The sequence below is a fragment of the Saimiri boliviensis genome, chromosome 2, assembly GCF_048565385.1.
Source record: "Saimiri boliviensis isolate mSaiBol1 chromosome 2, mSaiBol1.pri, whole genome shotgun sequence".
Lineage (NCBI taxonomy): Eukaryota > Metazoa > Chordata > Mammalia > Primates > Cebidae > Saimiri > Saimiri boliviensis.
The window spans coordinates 54,270,759-54,292,703 of record NC_133450.1 but is presented as its reverse complement, the minus strand read 5'-3'; the positions used below and the strand labels follow the sequence as shown (position 1 = coordinate 54,292,703).

At 38.1% G+C, this 21,945-nt stretch overlaps 1 protein-coding gene across 12 annotated transcripts in view; it reads left to right on the top strand.

Moving 5' to 3' along the window:
* The window catches only part of HEATR5A (HEAT repeat containing 5A), a 132,300-nt gene that overhangs the window by 60,084 nt on the left and 50,271 nt on the right, over positions 1–21,945 (top strand). For all 12 annotated transcript variants that reach the window (XM_074393311.1, XM_074393310.1, XM_074393305.1 and 9 more), the window contains 7 exons: positions 3,438–3,601; positions 3,685–3,860; positions 12,097–12,202; positions 12,835–13,025; positions 15,175–15,334; positions 18,102–18,291; positions 19,258–19,427. In XM_074393311.1, the coding sequence (XP_074249412.1) occupies positions 3,438–3,601; positions 3,685–3,860; positions 12,097–12,202; positions 12,835–13,025; positions 15,175–15,334; positions 18,102–18,291; positions 19,258–19,427 (1,157 nt within the window). The remainder of the gene's footprint in view (positions 1–3,437; positions 3,602–3,684; positions 3,861–12,096; positions 12,203–12,834; positions 13,026–15,174; positions 15,335–18,101; positions 18,292–19,257; positions 19,428–21,945) is intronic.

Here is a 21,945-nt window from a genome sequence, read left to right as displayed (position 1 = left end):
AGACTTCACTGATCCTGGTCTACTCTTCCTAATTCATATATGTAATCTCTCCCTAAATTTAATAGTGCTTTTGTTTTTATCTTTTATGAAACATAATAGTTCCTATGTTCATATTATACTTATATGTATGTATTGGTATCCCATAATGTATACCTTCTTGAAAGATTAAATATAATAAAAATTTTCATTATGGCTGAAAAAAATAAATATAATAAAAAATTTTTCTCTGTAGCGTATTAAACACAATTTAGATGAATTAATGATTCAGCATGGTGATTAAAAGCTCAAATTCTGATGGCCGGGTGCAGTAGCTCACGCCTGTAATCCCAGCACTTTGGGAGGCCGAGGCGGGCAGATCATGAGGTCGAGACCATCCTGGCCAACATGGTGAAACCTGGTCTCTACTAAAATTACAAAAATTAGCTGGGTGTGGTGGCACACACCTGTAGTCCCAGCTACTCAGGAGGCTGAGGCAGGATAATTGCTTGAACCCGGGAGGCAGATGTTGCAGTGAGCCGAGATCGCACCACTGCTCTCCAGCCTGGCACTTGGTGACTGAGCGAGACTCTGTCTCCAAAACAGCAACAACAACAACAATAACAAAGCTCAAATTCTGGAGCCTGATTAATTGGGTTTCAGTCTGGCAGCTTTGTAATCACTGTATGATCTCTGGCAAGTAATAAATTCTCTGTTCCTTTTTCCTTACCTGTAAAACAACATACTAACCTGACCTCTTACTGTGAGCGTTATACGTAAAGCTTTTAGGAAATTTCTGGACACATATTAAGTATTCAGTAAGCCAAGTGCTGTGTGTAATCTCAGCTATTGAGGAGGCTGAGACAGGAGGATCGCTTGAGGCTTGGAGTTAGAGATTAGCTTGGGCAATATTGTAAGGCCCCATCTCTTAAAAATATATATATATAAACTTCAATAAATATTTGTTGTTGGCTGGGCATGGTGGCTCAGCACTTTGGGATTCGAGGCGGGCAGATCAGTTGAGGTTAGGAATTGGAGACCAGCCTGACCAACGTGGAGAAACCCTGTCTCTACTAAAAATAGAAAATTAGCTGGGTATGGTGGCACATGCCTGTAATCCCAGCTACTCTGGAGGCTGAGGCAGGAGAATCACTTGAACCCGGCAGGCAGAGGTTGCGGTGAGCCGGTATCATACCCTTGCACTCTAGCCTGGCCATCAAGAGCAAAACACTGTCTCAAAAAATAAAAATAAATAAATAAATATTTGTTGTTACTACTGTTACTGCTGCTGATGTTACAGAAGGTGATGGCAAGTAAACCCTTCCTAACTCATCCTGCCACTTCTGATTGATGGATTATCACCCCAGTCCTCATTTCATCCTGATGCAATTGCCCAAAGAAGCACTTGGAATGGTATAAACAAATGCTTATACTATTAAATGAGTACTGCAGGATTTTTACTCATTCCTGCAGTACTTAAGTTACAAACTGGCAAAAGCCATTTAAGCTCTCTGGATAAAATGTTTTCATAATCCAACAGAATAGGATAAAACATCTTTGAGGTGATCATTGCAGTCAGTGTGATAAATGAATTAGCTTTTCAGTTTATTTGTTAGAGATAACCATATGTTGTCTCTAGTCTTATGGGAGAACACAATACCCATTTACGAACTAACCTGCACCCACCCTGCCCTCCCACCAAAAAGAAAAATGAGCCCCTTCTAGATCCAACTACCACTTTATATTTTTTTAAAAGTACAAATAGAACAAATTATACCAGGGGCATATAATCATAAAAATTCAGACTGTAGAAAATTGTACAAAACAAATAACCTTGTTTCTTCAAATAAATTACCCGTGGGGAGAAGGTATAGGGAAAATATTAAATTGAAAGAGACAAGATAAACTAGCTGCAATGTGTATACCTTATTTAGATCTAGATTCAAACATGGAAGCAAGCAAAAACAGGCATTTATGAGATAGTTGGAAATTTGAATGCTGAATGGGAATCTGATTTCACTGGTTTTTTTACAACATGAGATTATGATGGTAGGATTATGTTCAAAATAAAACATATTTCACTACAGTGATGTACAGTGAAATATTTATGGATGAGATGATGTGCTGCCTAGGGTTTTCTTAAAAATGTGGAGGAATGTGGGATCAGGAATGGGGATGTAGATCAAAGGATATTGTTCCAGCTGACAAAGATGAATAATGAGCGGCCGGGCGCGGTGACTCAAGCTTGTAATCCCAGCACTTTGGGAGGCCAAGGCGGGTGGATCACGGGGTCAGGAGATCGAGACCATCCTGGTCAACGTGGTGAAACCCCGTCTCTACTAAAAATACAAAAAAAAAAAAAATTAGCTGGGCATGGTGGCACCTGTCTGTGGTCCCAGCTGCTCGGGAGGCTGAGGCAGGAGAATTGCCTGAACCCAGGAGGCGGAGGTTGCAGTGAGCCGAGATCGCGCCATTGCACTCCAGCCTGTGTAACAAGCGAAACTCTGTCTCAAAGAAAAAAAGATGAATAATGAGCATATGCTGGAAGAGGTGGGGACAGGCATCTTAGTACTATTATATTTTCTATTTATGTTTGAAATTTTTCATAATAACATGTCTAAGTTTTTTCAGACTAATTCTTTCTTTCTTTCTTTTTTTTTTTTTTTTTTTTGAGACAGTGTCTCATTCTGTTGCCCAGGTTGGAGTGCAGTGCCTCAATCTTGGCAATCACCTCCACCTCCTAGGTTCAAGCAATTCTCCTGCCTCGACCTCCTGAGTAGCTGTGATTACAGGCACCTGCCACCATGCCCGGCTAATTTTTATGTTTTTAGTAGCAATGGGTTTCACCATGTTGGCTAGGCTGGTCTTGAATTCAAGTGATCTGCCCACCTCCACCTCCCTACATGCTGGGATTACAGGTCTGAGCCACCGCAGCCCTGGCCTCAGTCTAATTATAAATTTTTTCAGACTGCTTGTTTAAAAAAAAAATCTGCTTTTGTAAATCTTCTTTTACATCTATTTTTATATTTCATGTCATGTTATACCATAAGGTATGTATACAAATACACATACTTTGAGATGTTCTTTTAGTATCCATTCTTTTTTTCTCCCCCTACCCCAAGATGGGGTTTCACCATGATGGCCTAGCTGGTTTTGAACTCCTGACCTCAGGGGATCCACCCACGTCAGCCTCCCAAAGTGCTAGGATTACAGGCGTGAGCCACCACGCCCGGCTTAGTATCCACTCTTAACCTTGCAACTAGCATTCTAGTCACAAGGAGCCAGTCCTAGAAATGAGCCAGTCATTTCTAGGGCAGTTTTCAAGGATGAAAAATACAATCTTTGGCTGTGATATGTTAAAGTTGGCAAGTGGGTGCATTAAAGCTAAACCTGAGTTTTAAGCCCCATACTCTCACCAGATAACCAATAGCACTAATTGCTCTTTTTCTGTGACTCAACAGGAAACATCTCTGCTATCCTCAAAGAGCTGGCTGCTGACTTGACTGCCCCTGATACCCAGGTGGCAGCATCTACATTTTTACTTCCACCCCTCTGTCATCAGGATGATCTTTTGATATTAAGTCCTTTGCTACAAGAAACTGACCATAGATTTATTGAAGAGCAAGTATGGCCATTTTTAACTCTTGAGTAGATTCAATCTGTGACCAGTGATTTTAAAACCTTACATAGTTTTTTTTTCCCTTTTAGCTCCTGCTTGGCAATGGTATTGCTTGCGGAAGTCTTGAATATGACCCTTATTCTGTTTATGAGAAAGACATAGAGGGAGATTCAGTGCCTAAGCCCCTACCTCCAGCACTATCAGTTATTGGTTCTGCAGCCAAACTCTTTGGGGTTGTATGTGCTCATGTGGGAGTAACTCAAAGGTAAACATCTTCAATGTTTGAGTGAATGCCTAATAGAGAACTGGTGGGTAAGAAGAATGTTGCCAGAAGATCTCATTAGTTTAAATGATTTTTTTTTTTTTTTTTTTTTTGTGAAATGGAGTTTCGCTCTTGTTACCCAGCTGGAGTGCAACGGCGCAATCTTGGCTCACCGCAACCTCCACCTCCTGGGTTCAAGCAATTCTCCTGCCTCAGCCTCCCTAGTAGCTGGGACTACAGGCATGCACCACCATGCCCAGCTAATTTTTGTATTTTTAGTAGAGACGGGGTTTAAATGATCTCTTATAAATGACAGGTGAAGCTGAATGAAAGTTCTTGTTTAATTATTCACTTGGCTGATATTTAATAAGAAATGATTACATGTCTAAAATCACTGGAACTATTGTGGTATAATACCTTGCCCACATTTAGTTTATCATCTATCAGAAAATATGAATGAAAAATAATAGTGACATAAGAATATTGATTTATGAGCAGTTATTACAAAGACATATACTAGGTTTTTTCCAAGACTAGGTCTCATAGGCTTTCTTACTTTGGAAAATTTTTTGGAACCATTATAGGTCCAGATACTTGTTTTCAGTTGGGTGGATTTTAAATGGTTTTTATCAGTTCACTTAAAATGAACTTTAGACCAGTGGTTCCCAACCAGTGATCCCAACCAGGGATCAGTTTTGTGGAAGACAGTATGTCCATCGGGTAGGGGTATGAGGAGGTTTCAGGATAAAACTGTTCCACCTCAGATCATTAGGCATTGTGAGGGGTGCAAAACCTAGATCCCTCACATGTGCAGTTCACAATAGGGTTCATGCTCCTATGAGAATCTAACGCCGCTGCTGATCTGACGGGAGTGGGGCTCAGATAATAATGCTTGCTTGCCGGGTGCTCACCTCCTGCTGTGCAGTCCCGTTTCTAACAGTCCATGCACCATTACCAGTCCATGGCCCAGGGGTTGGGGACCCCCTACTTTAGAACACATACACACACACACACACACACACAAAGGTAATGGATATTTATAATTCACTTGATCGTGGTCATCTATTTCACAATTTATATGTGAGCAAAGCATCATTAAAAATATCATGTGGTACACTTTATGTATATATGCAGTGTTTATTTGTCAATTATACCTCAGTAAAACTAGTGGGGAAAGGGTACGACTAACAGTATTAATGCATATTATGTAGGGATTTTCATCTTATGCTATTGTGTGTGAAAAATTAATAAATACGAGACGTCCTCCCCCAAAAATGAACTTTTGTTTTGAAAAACCAAAGGCTGATAATTTCTTGTTAAGAATGAATAGTTTCTTAATTAGTAACTGAATATATACAGTTGTCAGGCATAAAAATCCACCATCCAGGAAATTCTGTTACTGTGTAAGAAACTAAATGGGAAGTGAATCTCTCTCATAGGCTATTCTGGTTAATAGTTTACAAATCACTATTGTCCACACTGATTCATTCATTCATTTCTTCCTCTCTCTCGACCAGCAGCAATGCATTTGACTAAATTATAGCTTTTATTACATCTTCTTATCCAGTTATATCTTCCAGAGGCTACCAGTTAGAGAATTTACCTTGATCACTTTGGTGAAGACTTAGAAAAATATTTTAGTTTCATCAGCAGTGCCTCTCTGAAACAGGTCTTGTGATAATTTGCTTTTATTGCATAGAAAAGTGAATGAAATTTATATTGATTTTTACCAGCCTCAATTTCAAAAGATAATGTTTCTCCCAGAGGTAGCATTTCCGGTATATACTGTAACTATAAGGTTATGGTGATAAGAGAATATATGATTGAATTATTAATGAATAAAAGATAAGAGGAAAATTACAGTGGTTTGGAATATTCAAAGAAAGATACATGGAGAGGATGAAATTTGAATTATCCTCCAACTACCTTTTTATAAAGCATATACTTTAAAATAATTAATTTGAATTAATATAACAATAACTACTATGGATGAAACAGGGCTGGCCTTTTAAGCAAAGGATTTAAATTAAGCATGCTCTTAAATGGCTCCACTATCTTTGATGGTGGAAAAGCAAAAAAGAAAATATGCTTTTTACAGTGTTTGCTCTTAAAAATGTGATTTTATTATTCTAGAGAAGTTTTCTTTTTGGATTTATTGCCTAATTGTAGTTTCGGGAAGATGCTTTCTTATTAAGATTAATGAAATTTTTAATGGGCTCATACTTTTTGTATCCCTACTTAAATTATAATAGTAATAATGAATATTCAAGGAAGGGGAAGTTTTGTTTGTTTTAATAAAAACATTGAGAACAGATAAAAGGAAACCCTATCACTCCGTTTGAATTCTAACTGAATAAAAATGATAGGTGGCCTGGTGCAGTTGCTTACTCCTGTAACCAAGCACTTTGGGAGTCCAAGGCAGGCAAATTGCTTCAGCCCAGCAGTTCAAGAGCAGCCTAGGCAACGTGGCAAAACCCCTTCTCTCAGAAAATACAAAAATTATCCGTGCATGGTGGTGTGCAACTGTAGTGCCAGCTACTCAGGATTTGGAGGTGGGAGGATAGCTTGGACTGTGAGGTAGAGGTTGCAATGAGTCAAGATCTCTCCACTGCACTCTAGCCTGAGCAATAGAGTAAGACCCTGTCTAAAAACATACATATATATGTATATATAAAAGTGGTCTGGCAAGATCCCACATACACAAAATGGGTCATAAGCAGTTAGCAGCAGTCTCCAGTAGATGTCGTTACAGAACCAGAAGAGAGAAACTACATGAATAGGGAAGTTTCTAATTTCATGTTATCACAGATACGATATTTATGTAAATTATCAGGTTCTTTCTTTTTTGGCCTTATATTTGAGTTCTAGAGAAGAAAGGTCTTAATTAAAGTATCTATATTTAAACAGCAACTGAATATTTCAAGCCGTTTTGTTGTTACTGTGGTTAGCCTTATGTTTAAACAGTTGTGTAACGTAATTACCCTAAGGTTGAACATAATATGTATGTGATATAAATTAATGCACAATTTATTGTGTAAGTGTCTTTTAAATTAGTTGATTCTACTCTGACTGTAGGATTCTAATGCAAAAATGTTTAAAGGTTAGAAAGTCAAGGTATTTTATACACAAAAGAATAATATTGATCTCAATCATGTACTGTTTGTGGTTCCTTTTTTTTTCTTTGAGATAGCTCAGGCTGGAGTGCAGTGGTACAATCTTGGCTCACTGCAACCTCCGCCTCCTGGGTTTCAGGAGATTCTCCTGCCTTAGCCTCCCAAGTAGCTGGGATTATAGGCATGCATCACTATGCCTGGCTGATTTTTGTATTTTTTTGTGGAGATAGTTTTTCATCATTTTGACCAGGTTGGTCTTGAACCACTGACCTCAGCTGATCCGCCTACCTCTGCCTCCCAAAGTGCTAAGATTACAGACATGAGTCACTGCGCCCAACCTGATTGTGGTTACTTTATTTTTTGTTTTGTTTGAGACAGAGTTTCACTCTGTCACCCAGGTTGGAGTGCAGTGGTACCATCTCAGCTCACTGCAGCCTCCGCCTCCCGGGTTCAGGTGATTCTCCTGCCTCAGCCTACCAAGTAACTGGAACTACAGGTTATGTGCCACCATGCCTGGCTAATGTTTGTATTTTTAGTAGAGATGGGGTTTCGCCACATTGGCCAGGCTGGTCTTGAACTCCTGACCTTAGGTGATCCACCTGCCTCAACCTCCCAAAGTTTTGGGATTACAGGTGTGAACCATTGCTTCCAGCCTTCGTTTGTGGTTGCCTTTAAATAGATTTTCACCTAATTGCAAAGAATTTCTTAATTCACCTGAGGATTGTTCCACCCTCGACTTGCACATTGGAATTACCTAGGCAAATTTTTAAAAAATACTGAAGATCCTGGTTAGTATGGTATACATACTGTGGTGGTGGGTGCTGAAATTTTTTAAACACCTTAGGTGATTCTGTTAAATGGACTGCTTCAACAAACGATGTCTTTCACTTGTAAATGGATGGACAGAGAGGAAAAGCTTAGACAGTTGTAATTCTCAGTATTAAAATTTTGCCATTATATACCCTCTGTCTAAAGAGTATATACTGTGTATATGCTTTGTCTAAAGGGTATATAAATGTAAAATGTATAATGTAAAATAAATCAGCATTTTCAAATGTTACATCTTCTCCCTTAGCTCAGTTAACTGTATTTTTATTCCATCTAGACTCAAAACTTTTAGTATCTATCATTTGATTCCAAAATGATAATTACATATTATAATTGATGCTACTAACAGTACTAATTGAGTATTACTAAGAATAAGTTATTTCCATCTTCCTGAAGATCAGAATCTTTTTTTGAGATCTGTGAAGGAATTGGTGTCATGTATCTTGAATCCTTGGTTAGTTACTAGTGTATTCAGTCTCTTTCAGGACTAGCGGGAAGAGGATGAAGAAAAATATTTTGGGCTCTGACAGCCCTGTTTTGTGGTCTTTGGTCCATGAATGTGGTCAAGAAGTAATAGAATAGGTCAGCTTATGTACAGTATAACAAAATTCTTAATGCTTAACCTTATGTATTTTTAGAACTTTCAGTGTGATACAATTCCATGATAACAGATGTAGGATATGATCTAATAATGACATTATAGGTTTTTAAACTTGTAAGATTGATCATACAGTTGTTCTTAATTCCCCTTTGTTGTCCCATTTATCCTCCATAATCTTCCCATAGGGTGCTTTGGGCATAAATAAATATGTTCTTGGAAAAAAAATGCCTTAAATATGGACTTAAACAATGGGCAGAAAACTTTTTTTTTTTTTAAATTTGTTTGAGGCAGGATCTCAGTATGTGACCCAGGCTGGAGTGCAGTGGTGTAATCTCAGCTCACTGCAGCTTCAGTCTCCCTGGCTCAAGCAATCTTCCTGTCCCAGCTTCCCAAGTAGCTGGGTCTACAGGGAGGCACCACTACACCTGGCTAATTTTTTTTCTTTTTAATGGAGATAGAGTCTCACTGTGTTGCCTAGGCTGGCCTTGAACTCATGGGCTCAAGCAGTCCTCTTGCCCCTGCTGCCCAAAGTGCTAGGATTACAGGCGTGAACCACAGGAAAAATTTTTATATGCGATATATTTATCATGTTATTTGTAATAAGAAAAATTAGAAGGGACCGGGTGCAGTGGCTCACGCCTGTAATCGCAGCACTTTGGGAGGCCAAGGCAGGTGGATCACGAGGTCAAGAGATCGAGATCATCCTGGTCAACATGGTGAAACCCCATCTCTACTAAAAATACAAAAAATTAGCTGGGCATGGTGGCGCGTGCCCGTAATCCCATCTACTCAGGAGGCTGAGGCAGAATTGCCTGAACCCAGGAGGTGGAGGTTGCTGTTAGCCGAGATCACGCCGTTGCACTCCAGCCTGGGTAACAAGAGTGAAACTCCGTCTCAAAAAAAAAAAAAGAAAGAAAGAAAGAAAAATTAGAAATAGCCTAAATGTTCCAAACTAGGAAGTTGGTTAAGTAAATTATATTGCCAGAATATATAATACTAATACCTACTTATAAAATTAATTCACTATGATAGTTAATATGGGAAAATCTCTGATAATGTTGTTGGGGGGGAAGTTATTAACAAAGTATATATAATACAATCTCTGTTTTCTAAAAATTCATATGTCTGAGGGAGAAAAGACAAGAATAAAGATGTCAAAATGTTAGTGGTGGCTCTTAACAGGTGATGGGATTTGGGGTAAATTTTATTTTTCTTTCATGTGCTTTTCTGAGTTTCCCATATTTATTATGATGAACACAATTAACCTTGAAATAAGGAAATAGGTACTTTTCTAAGTATTCTTAGTGCTCCACCAATTTTTATTACATTTTACTTTTATTTTTGGAGATGGAGTCTCACTCTGTCACCCAGGCTGGAGTGCAGCAGTATCATCTCAGCTTACTCCAACCTCCACTCCTGGGCTCAAGCAATTCTGCCCCAGCCTCTGAAGTAGCTGGGACTACAGGCATGTACCACCATGCCTGGCTAGTTTTTGTATTTTTAATAGAAATGGCGTTTTACCACGTTGGCCAGGCTGGTCTCAAACTCCTGACGTCAGGTATCTGCCCACCTCTGCCTCCCAAAGTGCTGGGATTACAGGTGTTTGCCACCACACCTAGCCTTTATTACATTTTATAAATTAATTTTATATGTACTGCTTTCCCCAACCCATGTGATGTACACATAACCTCATAGCTTCCTTTTTACTCTTTAACTTCTTGTACAGTTGGATTTTTTAAAGGCATGATCCTCATGTCTATTCTGATTTGGTGACAAAATTGCCTTTTACAGGACAGCTTTCCTTGTAGCCTCAGCAGAATGATGGAGATCTAGTTTTAAAGGACGTGGGGATATTATTGAAAGTACATTAAGATCAGATAAAAGTATATCCATATTTTCATGTTCAGTCAGTCATGTCCTGTGTTTAATTACCTGATGCCATTGTCGTTTATGATTGTTCAACAAGCACATCTGACTGCCTACTACATGCCAAGCACAATATGTTAGGGAGATGAAGATAAAATTAAAAGCTTTACTCTTCCTGCCATAAAGATAATTTACAACCGAAAAAGTTATCTTCAATATTATTTCAGATTTCTCATTTAAAGGGAGAAAAGAGGGAAAAGGAAAGTATGGGGCATAGAAACAGTGTTTTAAAAGATAAATTGATGTTAAGTTGGGGTGGTTTATTTTATAGTTACATATATTTAATCTTGACATAAGGAATTAAAACCTCTGTGCTATAAGGACATGAAATATTATGTATATTTATCTTAATTAGAATTGTGGAAATTGGAACATTTTTCTCACCAGTAGCAGAATGGTTGAATAAATTTTAGTACGTGTGTGTAATGAAATTTGGATTTCCAAACGTTATAAAAGAAGAAAAATGACCAGGCACAGTGGTTCACCCCTATAATCATAGCAATTTCAGAGGCTGAGGTTGGAGGATCACTTGAGCTTAAGAGTTCAAGACAGCCTGGGCAACATAGTGAGACCTCATCTCTAAAAAAATAGGAGAGTGTGGTAGTGTGTTTCTGTAGTCCCATGTACTCTGGTGGCTGAGGCTGAAGGATCACCTAAGCCCAGGAGGTCAAAGCTGTAGTGAGCTATGATTGCATTTATAGCTAACCAGAAGCAGCATAGCTCTTTGAATCTTCAACTGTGCTTTGAAAATATACTTGGGATAATACTATGTGTAAAACAGTTTTAACCCTTTCTTTTTTCATCGAATTTTACCTTTTTTTTTTTTTTTTTTGAGATGAGGTTTCACCATCACGGCCAGGCTGGTCTTGAACTCCTGACCATCCACCTCGGCCTCCCAAAGTGCTAGGATTAACAGGCATGAGCCACCACGCCCGTCCCTTAATATTGCCTTTTTTTTTTTTTTTTTTTTTAGCACTTTTTAAATCTTTTTTTTTTTTTTTCTTTCTTTCTCTGAGACAAGGTTTTGTCACCCAGGCTGGAATGCAGTGGCATGATCATAACTCACTGTAACCTTAACTCCTGGGCTCAAGCGACCCTCCTGCTTCAACCTCCTGGGTAGCTAGGACTACAGTCATGTGCCAATATGCCTGGCTAACTTTTTAATCTTTTGTAAGACAGGTCTCACTGTGTTGCTAGGCTAGTCTTGAACTCCTAGCCTTAAGCAATCTTCCTGCCTCAAATTTGTAAAAGGCTATGTGTTACATATAAATTTTTGTGGAGTTATATCAATATTGAATACATTTGTTGGTATTAACTCAAATTTTAGTTTTCCAATTACTGGAATGTGCAGTTTCACACTTGAAATTACAGCAGTAGTTTAAAGAACCTAAAGTGTGAGGTTTAAATGGTATTGAGAGGCCAGGTGCAGTGGCTCACTCCTGTAATCCCGGCACTTTGGGAGGCCAAGGCATGCAGATCACTTGAGTTCAGGAGTTCAAGACCAGCCTGGCCAACATGGTGAAACTACTACTGCTCTACTAAAAATACAAAAATTAGCCAAGTGTGGTGGTATACACCTATAATCTCAGCTACTTGGGAGGCTGAGGTGGGAGACTCTCTTGAGCCTGGGAGGCAGAGGTTGTAGTGAGCCGAGATGGCGCCACTATACTCCAGCCTGGGTGACAGAGCGAGACTCCATCTCAAAAAAAAAAAAAAAAAAAAAAAAAAATCTTACCTACTTGCTTTTAAATCCTTTTATTTTTGATTGTAGGCTTCTTATATTGGAACAGCTTTTGGACCATATAAAGCACACAAAAGGAGCTCGTCAGCAAGTGGTTCAGTTACATGTTGTTTCTTCAGTTTCTAGTTTCTTGAAGGTAATTTTTTTTAATTTAAATATTTGTTTAATTTTCTAAAAAATTTGTAGCCAGTAAAGTTTGTCAGAGGACAATGTTTTTAAAATGCTCTTTTTTCCTTCATTTTTGTTAATCTCCTGATCAAAAGTTTTCAGGATTTGGAAATCTCTTTTTACTTTTTGTCCACATAGAGCTTGTTAGAAATCAAACCTATAATCTCTACATAGAGCCACAGATTAACCTACTGATTCTGATATCCTGAGCCAAGGACTGATGGACTATAACCTGTGGACCAAATCCAGCTTGTTGTTACACTTAACGACTTATCATCTCTGTGTACAGTAGAATATAATAGACTTCATTAATCACTTACTTTATGGACATATCTGTTAATGTTCTTTCAAGGACATTTATACCTTAATGATAATTGATTGCCATATTGCTGCTGGGAGGTATAAAATTCTAAAGGGCTTTGTGAAAAAAAACGAAATTATATTTATATTAATTGGTGTGGATTTTTGTGTTCTGATTTGTTTTTAAGTAGTAATCCAAGTATGAACATATTTAGATTTGGTTAACCAGAATATACGTTCCAAACTGTATATGAGAATTTACTACAATTCTAAGTTTGGGTTGTTCTTTACATATTTCAGTATGTGGCTGGCTCCAAGGGATGTTTAGGTCCAGAAGAAATGAAAAGATTTGCCCTAACATTAGTTACAGGAGCCCTAGAAAGTCCCAACCCCTTGCTGAGATGTGCAGCTGCAGAGGCATGGGCTAGATTAGCCCAGGTGGTTGATGATGGAGCTTTTACTGCTGGATTAGCTCAAGTTAGCTTTGACAAGTAAGTGAATTTCTTATTTAATACTCAGGGGCTATGTTTCAAAACTGGGTATAGCTTGCTGGTTTGTTGGAACTCATAAGATCTTCATTCTGCGATTTAAGAAAAAAAAAATTGACAAATGTTGACTGCTTTAAAATAAAAGAAAAATTGGCCTGCTGGTCTTGACTCATAAAAAACTATTACAATTTCAACTGTAGTCTTTATATAATAAGAGAAAGATCAGTATCTATATGAATGATATAATCGATCATCAGTGGAATGGGATCTAGGATAGTGAAATACAGTTTTATAGTGTAAAATATACATGATAAGTACTAAGAACAAGCTATAGGAAAAGTAATAGGCTGTAGGCTGCAGATCAGCAAACATAAACTGTACTTTCTTTCTTTTTTTTTTTTTTTTTTTTTCGAGACAGAGTCTTGCTCTGTCACCCAGGCTGGAGTGCAGTGGCATGATCTCAGCTCACTGCAACCTCTGCCTCCCAGGTTCAAGCAGTTCTCCTGCCTCAGCCTCCTGAGTAGCTGGGATTACAGGTGCACACCACCATGCCTGTCTAATTTTTTGTATTTTTTTAGTAGAGACGGGGTTTCACCGTGTTGGCCAGGCCAGTCTCGAAGTCCTGACCTCATGATCTGCCCGCCTCAGCCTCCCATAGTGCTAGGATTACAGACATGAGCCACCGTGTCTGGCCTGTACTTTTATCTCTATCAGATCTGTAACTTTCGGTAGGTTACTTTATCTTCTCAGCCATTGTTTATTCCAGGAGGTACTACGCTACCTACTTAAAAATGTTAAGGTAAATGAGTTAGTTAGTAAATATTAAAGTAATGTGGGAAAAAAGCCTACAAATAAAACTTTGTAGTTATATTAGTTATATATGTATAACAGGTTATATTAGTAGTGGTGGTAGTAGTACTGATAGCACTTTGACCTTGGAATCTACTAAATATGTGTGTTTGATTTGAAGTCTAGAGTCAGGTTTTAGCTTGACTGTAATCCCAACTCTGCCATTTAATAGTGGGTTACTTTGTGAGAGCTACTTGAGCTATCACTTTGGTTTCCTCATCTATAAACAGGAACTGAGAATAATAGTATGAACTTCAGGGTTGCTGGGGGGGATTAAAGAAAGACTAAATGTAAACTACTTAAGTGAGCACATAGTACATAGAAAATTCCTAATAAACGTTAACTTCTCTTACATTTATTTTTATTTATTTATTTTTGAGACAAGGTCATGCTCTGTCACCCAGGTTGGAGTACATTGGTGTGATCATGGCTCACTGCAGCCTCAAACTCCTGTACTCCAGCAAGTACTCCAACCTCAGCCTGCCAAGTGACTAGGACTACAGGCTTGTGCCACTGTCCAGTTAATTTTTAAAAATATATATTTTTTGAGACAGAGTTTTGCTCTGTCCCCAGGCTGGAGTGCAGTGGTGTGATCTGCAAGTGATTCTCCTGCCTCAACCTCCCAAGTAGCTGGGATTACTGGCATGCGCCACCACACCCAGCTAATTTTTGTATTTTTAGTAGAGACAAGGTTTCATCATGTTGGCCAGGATGGTCTCGATCTTCTGACCTTGTGATTCGCCTATCTCAGCCTCCCAAAGTGCTGGGATTACAGGCGTGAGCCACTGGCGCCCACCCCCAAAAATTTTTTTAATAGAGACAGGGTCTCACTATGTTTCCCAGGTGGTCTGGGTTAAAGTGATCCTTCCACCTTGGCCTCCAAAAGCACTGGGAGTACACACGTGAGCTACCACACCTAGCCTGTTTAACTTTAAAATCAAAGTTAAATTGAAACTCTATGAAATTAAAGTATCTCAGCGTTTGAGTTTTTAAAACGTAACTTAAAGTAATAATGCTTGTCTTAAAAACTTTGTACACGTATATATATGAAAGACATTGAAACTGTTTGTACTAAGCTAACCATTAATAATATAAAGACATTTTGATTCAAAATATTTTCCTTTGCAAAATGCCTTTCAGGTTATGTCAGAATTTTTCATTAGTTAGCTGAAAATATATTTCTAAATTTTATAACTATTCATATAAAAAGTTTTGCCTAAGTGACAATATACATGCATTAGCTTTTGAGGGTTTTTTTTCCTTTTGCAGTGATTGCAATTTATTTTTATTTTCATATTTACAGATTGAAATCAGCAAGGGATGTGGTTACTAGAACAGGATACTCATTGGCCTTGGCGTCCCTGCATAGGTATTTAGGAGGAATAAGTTCTTCTCAACACCTAAATTCTTGTGTTGGAATCCTTTATACTTTGGCTCAGGACAGCACTTCTCCTGATGTGCAGGTGGGTACCTCATGTGATACTTCCCTTGAAATTCATGATTTGTAGATGATGCAGATTATGTTATATTGACCATTTATATGATTTGCAAATTTGCAAATATGGTTTTCCCCCTGCAGTAAGTGTCAAAGCCATTGTTAACCTTGATGGATTTTTTAAATTAAAATCTTCCCTCACATTCAGAATGTCTGTAGTCAATTTCAATGTGTTTTTCTGAAAATGTATCTCTGTTCTATCTTAATAGTAGCATTGGGCTGGGCATGGTGGTTCATGCCTGTAATCCCATGCTTTAGGACACCAAGGTGGGTGGACTGCTTGAGCTCAGGAGTTCAAGACCAGCCTGGGCAACATGGTGAAACACTGTCTCTATGAAAGATACAAAAATTAGCTGGGCATGGTGGTGCACATCTGTGGTCTCAGCTACTCAGGAGGCTGAGGTAGGAGGATGGCTTGAGCCGGGGAGACAAAGGTTGCACTAAGTCCAGATTGTGCCACTACGCTCCAGCCTGGGCAACAGCCAGATCCTGTCTCAAGAAATAATAATAATAATAATATTAGCATCTACTATTTTAAAGAGCTTAATAGGTACCAGGTGTTATGATACATTCTTCTAAGTTTCATAGTAATTCAGTTAGTCCTCATAGTAATTTATTAGGGTATGTAGTCCATTATGGGGAAATAAAACTGAGGCTTGAGAAGCCAAGCAACTTGCTCACAACTGAAAAGCTAATAAATCATGGAATCAGATCAAGAACACAAGTCATGGACTCCAAACTCCTGTTCTTAACCACTTTACCACATCATTGTACATATCTGTCAATAAAATCATCATTCTCCTATCTTAATCAAGTATGGAATGATTTTTATTTCTCCTGTTCTTTTACTCCCCTCTGTCGTCTGTCTCCCTTATTAATGTGTGCCACATTACTGTCATAGCTTCCTAATTAGTCACATTTTTAGATTCTTTTCTAACTCTCTCTAGATATAAGGCTAAATTCATTTTCCTACAAGATTTTCATGTTGCCACCTTCTTGCAGAAAAGCTTGACAAAGTGCTTATTGCTTTTTTAATCAGCTTCTTTATATCAGTCTCATCAACTGACCCACAGACGTTTTCTGTTATTACCTCAAACTGTTGACTTCTCCTACGGAAGATCTACCCGCATGTCATTCTGATGTCTACATTTACATTATTTTCTTTTTTCTTCTCTCCTTACATGCCTGTTTGATGTTCCACGTTTTAGTCTTTTAAGATCCAGTTTAGCCAGCATCTCATCAGGCTTTAATCCCATTAGCTTTCTCGCTTTGAGTTACCATATTGCTACTCACCTTCTCCACTTCACCTAGTACTTGACTGAATTGACTTACAAGATTTCCATTTTTCACCCATCCTTAAATATAATGCTTTTTGCTTCTATTATATTCCTCTTCTCTCTCTTCAAGAAGTCTTCTGAATGCACATAGTTTTATATTTAATACCTTTTTTGTTGATTTAATTCATATACTTCTTTCCGTGGCTTCCAGTGTCATCAAATCCAAGTTTTCTTGATTGCTCCCTCTCACTTAACAAATAGAAGCTCATTTTTGCAGCATTTAAAGTACTATAAGCGTTCTTGCACATCCGTTGATAAGAGGAATAAAATTTTTTCATTTTCTGAAAGGAAACCTTTTAATTTACTACTTGTTATGGAACATTCAAACATACACAAAGTTAGAAAGTCTACTGTAATGAAACTGTTATACTCATCACCTAACTTCAGTGGTTATCAGTATATGGCCAGTCTTTTTTCATTTAAACCAGAGACAGAAAGCGTGTGTGTGTGTGTCTGTGTGTGTGTGCACGCACACCTGTCATAAATGTACATACCTAAGTACAAACAGTACATTAACCATCACCTGAAATCAAGAAGCAGTCCATTATTAATACCCAAGACACACTTCTCATACTGTCTTCTAGTTAACTGTCTGCCCCCACCAAGGATAACCACTGTTACAATTTGCAGTAGCTTAAATTAGTTTTGTGTGCTTCTATACTTTATAAAAATAGATTAATACAATATATATTCTTTTATGTCTGGCCGCCTTTACTTATTATGTTCAAGTGATTTGTCCATATTGATGTTTGTAATTGTAGGTTTTGTTGAATCTTTTTAAAGACTTGAATTTTCATTCTTTCTATAGATGAAACAATTTTTCAACAAACTAGATTCAATTCAAGCTGTTAACTAAAGTACCAACTATTACTTGGAATTCTTTTTTTTTTTTTTTTTTTTTTGAGACGGAGTTTCGCTCTTGTTACCCAGGCTGGAGTGCAATGGCGTGATCTAGGCTCACCGCAACCTCCGCCTCCTGGGTTCAGGCGATTCTCCTGCCTCAGCCTCCTGAGTAGCTGGGATTATAGGCACGCCCCACCATGCCCAGCTAATTTTTTGTATTTTTAGTAGAGACGGGGTTTCACCATGTTGACCATGGTTGGTCTCGATCTCTCGACCTCGTGATCCACCCGCCTCGGCCTCCCAAAGTGCTGGGATTACAGGCTTGAGCCACCGCGCCCGGCCACTTGGAATTCTTAATGGTGAACTATAACTATATCATTCTAAATTGGATGATTGCCTCTGAGTTGGGAGTCCTCCATTTCTCTTTCCACATTGGTAGTAGCATACACATTTGCTGTTACTTTGTCACTTACTTCAACAAAAGAACAATTTGATGTATTTTATGTTTCTTAATGCTGCTGTAATGTTTTTAATTGTTTTTCTTTGTCATTACAGACCTGGGCATTACATTCTTTATCATTGATCATTGATTCTGCTGGCCCACTCTATTATGTGCATGTGGAACCTACTCTTTCTCTTATTATAATGTTGTTGTTAAATGTGCCTCCTACTCATGCTGAAGTTCACCAAAGCCTTGGTCGCTGTTTGAATGCCCTTATTACCACGTTAGGTCCAGAGCTACAAGGTGTGCATAGCTGCTTTTGTGATGTTTTACATGAAAAATAATACACATAAAAATGAATTCAGTTCCTAGTCTGTATGCTTGGCACGTAATAGGTGCTGTATGGTTAGTTACATGAATGTATAAATACCATTCAGCCTGATTTCTCTTACTTTGAAAAGACAGAGTACAATATTTAGGCAATTATATATCTCCTAAAGATGCCTTCTTTAACAGTTAACATGACAGAGATGAAGCAGAATCATCCAAAGAGCTCTTATCTCTATTTAAGAAGTAATCCAAAATTTCAAATATTCTGAGCTGTTCAGATTGAATAGTATTGCATGATTATAATACATGAAAGTAATTCTTAACTAATACAAGGCTAAGTTTATTGGCAATTTCTAATTCCATTTTTTATGAAAATTTGGTATAACCTACTGATAGTCATAGGTTCTTTTTTGCCTAATAATTTGTGTTGTAATAAACTTTTCCAATTAAGAATAACTAAAGTAGGCCAGGTGTGGTGACTCATGGCTGTAGTCCTAACACTTTGGGAAGCCAAGGCAGGGGGAATCACTGGAGCTCAAGAGTTTGAAACCAGCCTGGCCAGCATGGTGAAACCCCATCTCTAATAAAAATACAAAAAATTAGCCAGGCATGGTGGCATGCATCTGTAGTCCCAGCCACTCAGGAGTCTGAAGCAAGAGAATCTCTTAAACCTGGGAGGCAGAGGTTGCTGTGAGCCGAGATGGTGCCACTGCACTCCAGCCTGGGCAACAGAGTGAGACTCTGTTTCAAAAAAAAAGAATAATAACTAAAGTAATCTAAAAATCTGTCACTTAGATTATCCCTACTTTTGTAGAAGAAATTGTACGTCACAGATTCATAAGCTTAAAACTGGAAGTAAATTTTAAAACCTGTAATATATGTTTAAAGAATAATGATTTTATAGGCCAATTATTAAAAGCTTTCTGCTTTTTATTTTAGGTAACAGTACTTCAATTTCTACCTTAAGGGCTTCCTGTCTACTGGGTTGTGCAGTAATGCAAGATAACCCAGATTGCCTTGTTCAAGCTCAGGCCATCTCTTGCCTTCAGCAGCTTCATATGTTTGCTCCAAAACATGTCAACTTGTCTAGCTTGGTTAGCTGCCTCTGTGTGAGTATAAAATTGTAAACATGTTCTTAGCTTCTTTTATTTGAATCTTAGATTTATTCCACATTTTAATTATCCTCTAAACTATGTACAAAGTTATATGTTATATACATAGCTATTTCGCCTCAGTTCTTGTCTTTTTGTGGAGTAGGGGGCAGCTTTCATGTAATCAGCTCTTAAATCTCTCTTACATTAATTCATTTTTCTCCCATTAACATTGAACTTAATATTTGGAATATTCACAAATTAATAAACACATATTGGGTGCTTATAAGGTCCCATGTACTTTGTAAATGCTGTAGGACATGCAAAACTTTATGTGGTCACCTGTCTTTTTTTTTTTCTTCTTTTTCATCTATTCTGTTATTGCAAAGTTCTTTACATCCCTGATGGAGAAACACTTTTCCTTAATATTTCAGCAACATATGCATCAATATTTGGCTTCTAATATTGTATCCACTGAATGTAGAAAGATAAAGTCCATCAACCAGAGGTTCCTTAGAAGTGATTTATGGTCATTGGTTTTAAGATTTCCCCTGACTGGGTGCAGTGGCTCACGCTTGTAATTTCATCACTTTGGGGGGCCAAGGCGGGCAGATCACCTGAGGTCAGGAGTTTAAGACCAGCCTGATCAACATGGTGAAACCCTGTCTCTACTAAAAATATAAAAATTAGATGGGTCTGGTGGCGGTCACCTGTAATTTCAGCTACTCTGGAGACTGAGGTAGGAGAATCACTTGAACACAGGAGATGGATGTTGTAGTTAGCTGAGATTGCACCATTGCACTCCAGCCTGAGCAACAAAAGTAAAACTCTGTGTCAAAAAAAAAAAAAAAAAAAAAAAGATTTTATTCTGTCACTAGTTTCTATCTGTAATTGCCTTAAAAATTGAGTTGCATTTGTAATTATAAGTCGGCACTATTGCTTTTCAACTTTTTCTACTCCTACAGGGTTCATGTCACACTCCCATTAGTAACATGACCTGTTAAGAATCATTATGTAGACCTATCATTTTCAAGCTTGAAGCAAAATATGCAGCATTTCAGAGCTTGAAAGAACCTCAGAATCTTAAAAATGTGTCACATAGATTATCCCTACTTTTGTAGAATGATGTTTGCATTATTAAAACCAGTATTCCCAATAAAAGATAAAGTGAAGACCAAAAAATAAAAATAACACACCTAGCACATCTAGGTGGTGGCTAACTCTAGATTGCAGGTTTCTGGATTCCTCATCCAGTCTTCATTTCATTATTCCATATTGCCTTTGCAGATTTTATGGATAGACTTTATCTCAGCTCTGCCATCTCCTAGCTATGTGCCTTTAGAGAAGTCCCATAATCTCTTCTAGCCTCAGCTACCTTGTCTGTAAAACATGAGGATTACACAAAATGCTGCTTGTAAGGGCACATGTCACAGGCTTTTAATTAGTACGCAATAATGGTAGTTGCTTTTGCTGTCTTGACATGTGCTTTCAGCACACAGTATATTAATCATTATATTAATTATTGATGCTGATAGTCATATAACACTGTATTTTTTTTTTTTTTTTTTTTTTTGAGACAGAGTTTCGCTCTTGTTACCCAGGCTGGAGTGCAATGGTGCGATCTCGGCTCACTGCAACCTCCGCCTCCTGGGTTCAGGCAATTCTCCTGCCTCAGCCTCCCGAGTAGCTGGGATTACAGGCACGCACCACCATGCCCAGCTAATTTTTGTATTTTTAGCAGAGACAGGGTTTCACCATGTTGACCAGGATGGTCTCGATCTCTCGACCTCGTGATCCACCCGCCTTGGCCTCCCAAAGTGCTGGGATTACAGGCGTGAGCCACCGCGCCCGGCAACACTGTATTTTTTTTAGAAACATAGTCTCACTTTGTCATCCAAGCTGGAGTGTGGTGGTGCAGTTACAGCCTGTAGTAGCCTCAAACTCCTGGGCTCAAGTGATCTGCCGCACTCAGCCTCCCAAGAGCTAGGACTTCAGGAATGTACCAGCACACCTAGCCAATTTTTTTTTTTTTTTTTTTTTGGAGAGACAGGGTCTTGTATGTTACCCAGGCTGGTCTTGAACCTCTGGCCTCAAGCCATCCTCCTGCCTCAGCCCTACAAAGTGCTGGAATTACAGGCATGAGCCACCATGTTTAATAAAGTTTAATAAAACTTTAAAAAGAGAATGTGACTGACTTCCCGACAGAAACTTTTGTTCCAGTATTTTTTAGATCTTGATCAATCATGTATTAGGGAAAACAGCACTTACAGGAAAAGGATTTTACCTATACCATTCAGGGACTCTTCTCCAGGAATATTAATATTTATATTTGAAGAACCATTACTAAAACTAGTTATTGAAAAAGTTTTCACTCCTTTGCATATTGATCTTTTACTCTCCATTTAAATTTAGTGATACTGCTATTTTTTCCTCTTGTCTTAAAGGTTTCCATTAATTACCTTTAAATTTTCTTCTTTACCTGATACATGAATTCTTTTATTAACTAAAGTTTATTGATAAGTGAAGAGCAAGACTA